At 30.0% G+C, this 10007-nt stretch overlaps 1 protein-coding gene across 1 annotated transcript; it reads right to left on the reverse strand.

Moving 5' to 3' along the window:
* Positions 1-4284: 4284 nt before the first annotated feature.
* LOC107606632 (uncharacterized) lies at positions 4285-7783 on the reverse strand. The gene is made up of 2 exons (XM_016308672.3): positions 5064-7783; positions 4285-4729 (listed from the first exon to the last, which is right to left on the reverse strand). Exons 1-2 carry the CDS (start codon positions 7768-7770, stop codon positions 4356-4358), a joined length of 3081 nt encoding a protein of 1026 aa, XP_016164158.2. The 5' UTR covers positions 7771-7783; the 3' UTR covers positions 4285-4355.
* Between the last annotated feature and the right edge of the window lie 2224 nt (positions 7784-10007).

The following is a 10007-nucleotide window of genomic DNA, read 5'->3' on the forward strand; positions in this document are numbered from 1 at the left end:
GAAGTTTTTTAATTGTCATTTCTAACTAAATGATGTATTTTTTTTATCATTAAACTAGTTGGATAGTATTGAATTCATATGTAAAAAAGTTTAGTCATTTTTATACTATTTATAACATTGATGTATTTTTTTGTTCTAAAATATATTTAAATGACGATGGTGATGGAAAATAAGAAGAGTAAGAGTTTAAGTTATGCGAATTTATCAGAAAATAATACTAAAATTTTTTAATCGTGACACAAATTTTTTAATTTTAATACAAAATTTTTTTAATTGAGACATTTTTAGTTTGTTAAGAAGAAGAATAAAGCTGAGACACAAATTTTTGTTAAGAAGAAGGTGGTGGTGGTGGCGGTAATAGTAGTGGTGAAAGAAAAAGAGGAAAAAGAAGAAATCAAATGAAAAAAGAAGAAAGAGGAAGAGAAGGGGTTAATAGTAGTGTCGAACGACGAAAATGATAACGAAAGAGAAAGATGAGTAGTAAGAGTGTAAGTTGAAGGAATTAGAGAAAAAGAAGAGGATAAATAAAAAGTGCGTACACAGTAGATAGGGTGTGAACGTGAAACTCAATATAACAATTTGATTAAATTTAGTTCAAGTATTTTGTCTGGTTAAAGAATTCTTTTTGTTTTTAATAATACTAACAAGAAGTAACATGTATTAAACTTATACATTAACCATTAGTTCAAGACAAGAAATTAATAAGTTGGGAGTATTATACATTATCTGCATTTGCCAGCGTAGGTAGGGCAGCAACGAATTATGGAAAGGGTACAATTATTGTCCCCTAAACCCACACACACGCCATTGTTGGAAGAAAAATCTAACAAAGATTGTTGCCATGCAAATTCATATGGAAATCAATCAATTAAACAGAAATTGGGGAAAAAAAATGGGACACGAGACAAAAAGTAGCTTGATGAAGAGAATTATGGAAACCCAATAATTGAATTTGGCGTAGAGCACTTCTTCAATATTCTTCGTATCCCTTCACTTGCTTGACCTGCCAAATTTCCTGCCAAATTCATCAACGTCAACGTCAACGTGATTCCCCACCACTATGAAGTTGTTAATGAATGACACCAAAACAATAATTGAAAAAAGAAAATTGATTTAATACTGCAATTGGTATTTAGTTATACTTATGCTTTAATTCGGTTTTAAAAGTTTAATTTATTCAATTCCAATAATGCTAGGGAACTAAATAGTTTTAGCAAAAAACCAGCTAAATACTTTTGGATAAATTCAAAATCTTTATGTGAATGGTGCTTATGCTAGACATTGAGATGCTTTTTTTTTTTTGTAAATTAGATAGTTTTAAATTTATTTTCTGATTTATCATGTTTTAGATATTTGGAGAGAGAATGAGGGTGAAAAGACGGAAACTAATTGAATCAATTTTCATTATTCACGTTGCAATGATACTGAATGTATCTCCTCCTAATTTAAATGTGGTGAAATATTTAATAACTAATATTTTAAATCATAAATAAATAAAACTAATTACTATATTTATAATTAATTAAGTTGTTCAATTCTTGACTGATTTAAAAATGATTCCATATACTTTTTCTATTCAATTTGATATTTATGATTCATGTTAGTATTTTATTATGTTTTATCATGTTTTATTACATAATCATTACGATTATCTAATGCAATAATTGAAAAATTTTAACTCAATTTCTAGGAAGCATCTAAAACGTTTGAGTGAAATTAAGATTAGGCTTTAAATGCTTCATAAGAAAAAGATTAAACTAAAAAAGTTTCAATTGCTGCATCAAATAATTACGGTTAAAAACTAACTTAGGTTGGTTGAATGATCAACTCATTCGTTCGCTTAAGTAGGTGTTAGGAGTTCGAATTCTATCTTGTGCATGTAGCAATTCATTGACTAGTAGCAGACTCTTAAATGGAGCTCTCAGAGCCGTAATAAATTAGTCTTTGACATGACGAATTAGAAAATACCATAGAAAACCCAAAAAACAATTACTGTTAAAAAATTTAGTGTGATAGTTGTTAATCCATATCAGCACGTTTAGAAGTGTTTAAGAATCGAATCTAATTTGCATATTCGCGGTATTTATTCGAATTTGATTAAAAAATTACGGATATAAATCCGATCCGATTCATACACTAATAAAATCAAATTACGAATTTTATGTAAGTATCTACATATCTGATCCAGAGAAATAAAAAAATAAATAAATATTTTTTTATATTTTATTTTAACTAATAATTATAACATATATTTATTATTTTAATTTATTATTTAAGATAAGTGTGAGAATTTGATGCAGTGAAAAAGCTAATCTGAGGATGATAACGTTTATGGAGTCAAAGGAAAAAACAAGAGAAGCAGTGGAGATTGGAGAAGTGTCTGGACCCTCAGCTATGGCATGCCTGTGTAGGTGGCATGTTGCAGATCCCACAGCCCAGAGGAGAACACAAAAGTCTATTTTACTTCCCTCAGGGCCATGCTGAGCATGCATGTGGTCTTGTGAACTTTAGGACCTGCGCCAAAGTGGTTCTACCTATGATTTTTTTATTATTATTTATGTATTAATTGTATTTTAATATTTATTATTTATATATTTTAAAATTATATTTGAAAATTATTTATTTAATTTTATAATAAATAATATTTTTAAATTTAAAAAATTTATTAGTTAGTTTTTATTTATTATACTATATATTTAATAATTTATTAAAAAAATATTAATATAATAAATAAAAAATAATTTAAAAAATATATTATTTAAAAATAAGGATAAATAAATTTTTAATCAATTTGAATTTAGAGATAATTAGGTTCATGTTTATTTCTAAATCTGACACGTCAGTATTTTTCGTTTAAAGTTGACGGAGAAAGGGTGTGTTTGTTTACAGAGACAGGACACTGAGATAGGGACAAATCGTGTTTGGTAGAGGAGATATGGACAGAGACAAGAGACACTGAATTAGTGTATTTTGTATCCATCCTGACAGGAAGGACACGGAGACACTAACAAGGGACACAACTTATTTTTTATTTTTTCTTTCATTATTCTTATTAATTTTTTATAATTATATTTTTTATTGTTATATTTTTCATCTCAAATTTTTTGAATGAAAAAAATGAAAATAAATTGAATTTTTATAATTTGTTCTAGTTTATCACCAAACAGAATATAAGAACACAAAATTTTGTGTCTCTGTCCATCAATGTCTTATCCTATCATGTTCTTAATGTCTTGTCCTGTCCTGTTCTTAGAAACAAACGCAGCCCTAAAGATCACGTTGTGTCATGGAAGTAGAAGACATTGACCAAAGTGGATCGTTTTTATTTTGAAGGGTCGCGTTGTCATTCTGAGAAATGGATAGAAAGCGAGTTGATAATTCACTCTAATATTTCTCTAATTTTTTATATTTGTTTGTTGCTCATATTTTGTAGAGTAATCATGTTAAAAAACTAACACTATAATAATCAATTTCAGCCGACTCATTAAAAATAAAATGCGTAAATAACTTTTGAATATTCTTTTCAGTATAGTTATACATGTTTTAAAATTAGTTATTTTAGATATATTTTTTTGAGATGTAAATTAGAAGATAAAAACCATGCCTCATATGTTACTTCAGCAAATGCCTCAACTAATATCAGTTATGAATCTTGCTACAATGTTGACTCCTAAAATTTTTTTGTATTTATATAATAATGAAAGTTCAATATTTTAAAATGTGCTATTTCGTTTAGAAATTAATTTTAAATTGATGTTTCAGTGAGTATGTAATTTTTGTTATTTTATTTATCAATTCATTATTTGATTATAATAATTATTATTTTGCAAAGAGTATTTTATTATATTAATAACTATAATTTAACGAAACCAATGTAAAATACAACAGATAGAGGTATAATTGAATTAACAATGTAATAGAGGTATAACAATTGAATTAACAATGTTAAAAAGGTGCAATAATTAACAAGTAGTGAGTGACCATGAGTGAACGAGAGATTGCCAATAATAAGGTTACGATGATATGATAATGGTATGGACTATGGAGCATTATGCATGTGTCAAGGTTTTAATATAATACTATGTTGGTTTTTTCTTTTATATATTATAAATTATAAATAGATAATAAATGGATAGAAATAAATAGATATTAATTGAAGATATATAAAGCCTTGAACTGATGCAAACGACACACTAATACAGAGGACAGTGCGCATAAACTTAAATTTTACATAACACATATACTAGCAGGAACAATTAAAGCACATTAAAAATCACACTAATAGAGAACATAAAATCACAGAAATTGAAATGTATAGTGCAGCGAGTTGTCATCATAATTGACAACGGCAGTTATTAGCATGATAGCTTTTGTTTGATTGCATGCAATTCAGTTATGACATCTTTTATGCTCATTCGCTGATTTGGAAACTCTTGAGAACATGCAACTCCAATACTAGCAAAGGACACAAGACACTCTTGAATGATGTCTTCCATATTTTGCTGCTGTGTAACCCTTCTTCTTTCTTGTTGATCAATTGGAATGAGCAATCTTGAATCAACAATCTCAGCGATTCCATCTAGAGTTACCATGTTACAGAAATTGGGTAGGCTTAGACCTTCACCAAACATGCTATCAGTTGGCTTCTTTCCAGTGATCATCTCCAAAAGAAGAATTCCATAACTATACATATCTCCTTCTGGTGATACTGGAGATCCTGCTCCATACTCTGTTTGATTCAAACAAAAAATTGAAAAAAAAAAAAAAGACAACAAAAATAAAGCAATGATATCATGATCATAAACTAATTATTTTCAGTTCAATAAATTAAATATATAAAAGGGTTGTTTGCCATAAATACTTGATAATTAAATTGCTTAGGACGTAGGGAACTCTAAGCTATAACTAATTTGGGGTAATTATATAGATGAAAATACTAGGACAAAAGCAAAACATGAGTTTAACATGACAAATTGTCTTGATGCTACAATATGCAAATGAAGAAAAATAACCAAAATGTACATTTTTAAAAGATATTGTAAGATATATCAAAAGAAACTTACCTGGTGGAATATATCCAATGGTTCCCTTAATTGCAGAGGAAGTAGCTTGATTATCACTGCTAGAACGGCCTGCAACACCATGAACGAGCCTAGCTAATCCAAAGTCTGCCAAGTGAGCAACAACTTCATCATCAAGAACAACATTGCTTGGCTTAATATCACAATGAACTACAGCTTCTTCTAAATCATTGTGAAGATAATCCAATGCAAAAGCTACATCAAGAGCAATATTTACTCTTTGCATCAGGTTGAGACTCAGATTTGTGGACTCACTATCTTCAATGGTGTTGTGCAACAAGCTTTCTAAACTCCCATTAGACATGAACTCAAACACTATGGCCTTGAAATCATCCCCTTTGTAATCAACACTTGAACAACAAGTCAATATGTTGACAAGGTTTCTGTGCTTGATTTTTCCTAAAGCTTTGCATTCGGCCATGAAACTCTTCGATGCCCCATGTGTTTGGAGCTTCAACACTTTTACAGCAACAGGTCTCTCAAAATGGACGAGGATTCCTCTATACACAGTCCCAAATCTTCCTGTGCCAACTAAATTGGATGAAGAAAATCCATTGGTTGCTTGATGTAACTCTCCATAGGAAACCTTCACATAACCATATTGCAAAGCTAGAGAAGTAGTGGCTAACTTTTTTGCCTTTTTCTTGACAAGATATATACTTATAAAAGCCACACAAGAGATTAGAATTCCTCCAAATGCAATGAAGAGGATGACTCTCTTTTTAAGTGATCTCTTGTGTTTCTTCTGTGAGGGCAACATAGGGCATGCAGAAAGATTCAATTGAGGTATCCCACCGCAAAGATTTTTATTTCCAACGAGTGATATTGCTGTGACATTATAAAATACTCCTCCTACCGGGACTTCACCATAGAGATGGTTGAAAGATAAGTTCAAAGTCTTCAGCAACGTGAGATTCACAAGTTCATGCGGGATTGTGCTTGAAAAATTGTTACTAGAAAGGTCCAAGACTTCAAGGGATAGTAGAGATCCCAAGAATGAAGGTACACTTCCATGGAACGAGTTTCTTTCTAGTACGAGCACTGTTAAAGCAGAGCAAGCACTAAGTTCCATGGGAATCTCACCAATCAACATGTTTTCTTGCAAATACAAGAGGGAAAGATGGATCAAGTTACCAAGCTCAGAAGGAATGTGGCCAGTAAACGAGTTGGAGTATAGGGACAGCTCTACTAAACCTTGTTGATAGCCGAATGTTTGATTGGGTATATCACCTCTTAAGTTATTTTCATGAGCGTAAAATTTCTCCATCTTGGTGCAGTTTCCAAGTGTAAAAGGAATGAATCCTTCAAATTTATTTGAGTCGAGATAAACTTGAGACAACATAGTAAGGTTACCAATGACAAGAGGGATGTTGCCATAGAACTTATTTCCACGCAACCACAACGCTCCCAGATTTTTTAGCTTTCCCATTGAATCTGGAATTGTTCCCTCAAAGGAATTTTCATCCATACCAAGTGTTCTTAGGTTGATTAGTTTTCCAATTTCTTCTGATATCCTTCCTGATATTTGATTCAACCCCATATCAAGCAAAACGAGATTGGTTGATAAGTTACCTATGATATCTGGCAATACTCCACCTAAATTATTGTCATAAAAGGCTAGTCTCTGCAATTGAGTACAATTAGCCAATGAGAAAAGGAAATCCAAATCATGAGCTCTTCCATTCCCGAATCTATTCTGTCCAACATTAAATATCTGGAGTTTGCGTAAACTTCCTATGGTAGGAGAAATCGGTCCATGAAAATCATTTTCTGAGATATCAAATTGTTGCAGTTCAGAAAGGTTGGATATTGAAGATGGAAAAGTACCGGTGAATCGGTTCCCTCCACAAATAAGTAGCTCAAGATTGGGAAAAGCCATAGGTAAATTTGAGAGAAGAGTACCCACTAACTGGTTGTCCACAAATTCAAGAAGTTGAATATTTGAAAGGTTGTAAAGTGAAGGAGGGACTTGACCAGAAAAATTATTTACACCCAAACCCAAAAATTTCAAAGTTGACAACCTACCCAAAGTTGGAGTTATGCTTCCTTCCAATTGATTGTATGAAAGTGACAACTTCTCAAGAGATGAGAGATTTCCCAATGAAGGTGGTATACTACCAACAAAATTGTTGACTGCAAGCGCCAGCTGAGTGAGTTGCATCATAGAACCAAACCATGAAGGAATTTTGCCAGTTAGATTATTGAACCGCAATAGAAATACTTGAAGGCTTGAACAATTTATCATCTGCATAGGAATATGACCATGAAGATTATTGTGCCCCAAGTCAAGAATCTGCAGCCTCTTTAAATAACCAACTTCTCTTGGAATCTCACCATGCAAGTTGATGTTGGTAAGATTGATCAGCCTTAGGAACGTCAGATTTCCCAAGGATGGCGCAAGAGTACCACCCCAGTCTTGATTTTGAAGTTGTAAGGCTGAGACTCTCATGTGGCGACGACTGCATGTAATACCCTCCCATGCGCAGAAATGGAGAGACTCATTCCATGATGGCAAAGCATGCGGATCGCCATTGGTAAGCTTGTCCTTCAAAGCAAGCAAAGCAATTTTATCGGTCTCTGAACTCAAGGCCGCATTCACAGTCAAGGTTTGTGAAGCGACAGATAGGAGAAACATGATGAGAGACACCATCATTATTTCGTTGTAGTGTGACGGTGACAATATGAGCATTTGTGTTAGTATATTCAAGAGGACCGTGGTGGAGGAAAATGTAGTACTAGGGTCGTTTCTTTCTAACTGTTATATTTCTTTCACTTAAAACTTGTTACGTTCTTATGATCATATGTAAGATTACATTTTTTTATTAAACCGGGAAAAAAATGAACTTAGATTCAAGAAGAAGATATATGTATTTTTTATGAGATTAAAGGTGAGGATATCCTTAAATCATTCTTGGAATATTTAAAATATAAATAAAACAAAAAACGTTAACAATAATATTAATACTTTGAAGACGAGTTGATCCTTTGAATATGTTCCCCAAATTTAGTAGTAAGAACTAAGAAGAGTGTATATATATGAAAAGTATTATTTGTACATAAAAATTAGTTATAATATATTTATATATAAATATATATAATTTGATTTATATTTTATATTTTAATATGTATTTTATATTAATAATTAATTTTAATATTTAATTTTAATACACATACCTAACATAATTAATATATAGGTTATTATATATTATATAATTTTATTTTATATTTGGGAAATAGAACAAATAATTATCTTATACTAATAATTAGATTATTAAACATACTTAATATCCAATTTAGTATAAATAGAAGTCTAGCTCAAATATTATCTATTTCTAATAACCAAAAGGCTAAGTGACATATTAAAAAAAAATAGAAAAAAAATTATGCAATAACTTTTCAATTAGATAAAATTCTCCAACAATATCCAAAACGTGTGAACCTCAAACATTATGAATTTAATGTTTCTAATAATGTTAAATTGAATAATTTATGCATAATCTCTAAGTTATACAAAGGATTAATGAAGACATAAAAATTTTTAACATATTTTTTACGATATATCAACTGTTATAAATGAGAAATTTTTTTTAATTATGAATATTATAAAGCAAAAACTCACAAATAAAATAGAATATAAATTTCTTATTAAATATCTTTTAACATTGAAAAAAATTATTAAAAGATTATAAATTTTATGATATAAAAAATTATTATTAACCACCTCATCATACAAAAATTTATTAATAAATTATTCACATAACTTTAGTATTTTAAAATATAGAGAAAATGACAAATAGATTTTTGGCCTTTTGATCTGCAAATATTTAAGTTTTTTATTTTTTTAAAATCTTAACATATCGATCCTTAGTTAGATTTATCAGACCTAACGAAAAAATCAAACGTGACTCTTGTTGTACTGGCCTGATTGAACAATATTTTTTTAAATATGACAAATAAAATTTAGATATTGATGTGTCTAAATTTTAAACAGGTTAAAAACTTAAATATATTTTTAAGTCTTCAAGAACTTAAATATCTATGAACTAAAAAATCAAAGATCAATTTATCTTTTTCTCTAAAATATATTATGTATCAATATATTGATATAAAACATTTTAGATTATATAATTTATTTATTTTATGCCATGTATAATATTGGCCCTCCCTAAATTATTCTAGATCCGTCTCCTCGTATATAGAAAGGACATTGATATGATACGCATTTAATTTGTTGAAAACAAAGAGCATTACAAAAATTGATTAACACTTTAACAGTCTTACTATTGACAATAGCAGTTCTCCATATAAACAACTTTCTATTTCACTTTCACCCATTCCAAGTTAGCCCGTAATTGGTGCTTAGAAATAATTGTGAGAAATACTAATTAATATACCCTATATCATTGATTATGGCCGACATTGACAGTATTCCATCGTTTTAGATTGGCCAATATCAAATGTGATGTGGAAACTAACTATAAAGGAGGGAAAAAATGATGGCACATCAGAGGGAATGATGAGCTGAATGGTGCAATTTTTGAAATGTTTGTGCTTGTGAATGGAAAGAGTGTACTTTAATTTAAGGTGAAAAAACTCGGGTGTAATTAAATTTTTGTAAAGTTTTAATAAATGATAATTTAATTAAACTTGTCATATTATTTAATGATTCTCAATAAGGGTGTTTATGGATCGGATCTGATCCGCATATCTGTGGTATTTATTCGAATTCGATCCGAAAATTGCGGAAATGGATCCGATCTGCAAAACTATCGGATCAGATCCGGACACTAATAGGATCAGATCGCAGATTTTGTGTAAGTATTCGTATATTCGATCCGCATATCTACAAAAATAAAGAAATAGATAAATAAATATTCTTTTTTTTTTTATTAAAAAGGAGGGCCAAAGGCCCAAAACAAAAGCCAA

The sequence above is a fragment of the Arachis ipaensis genome, chromosome B7 (assembly GCF_059453495.1).
Source record: "Arachis ipaensis isolate K30076 ecotype BB chromosome B7, ASM5945349v1, whole genome shotgun sequence".
NCBI classification, from domain to species: domain Eukaryota; kingdom Viridiplantae; phylum Streptophyta; class Magnoliopsida; order Fabales; family Fabaceae; genus Arachis; species Arachis ipaensis.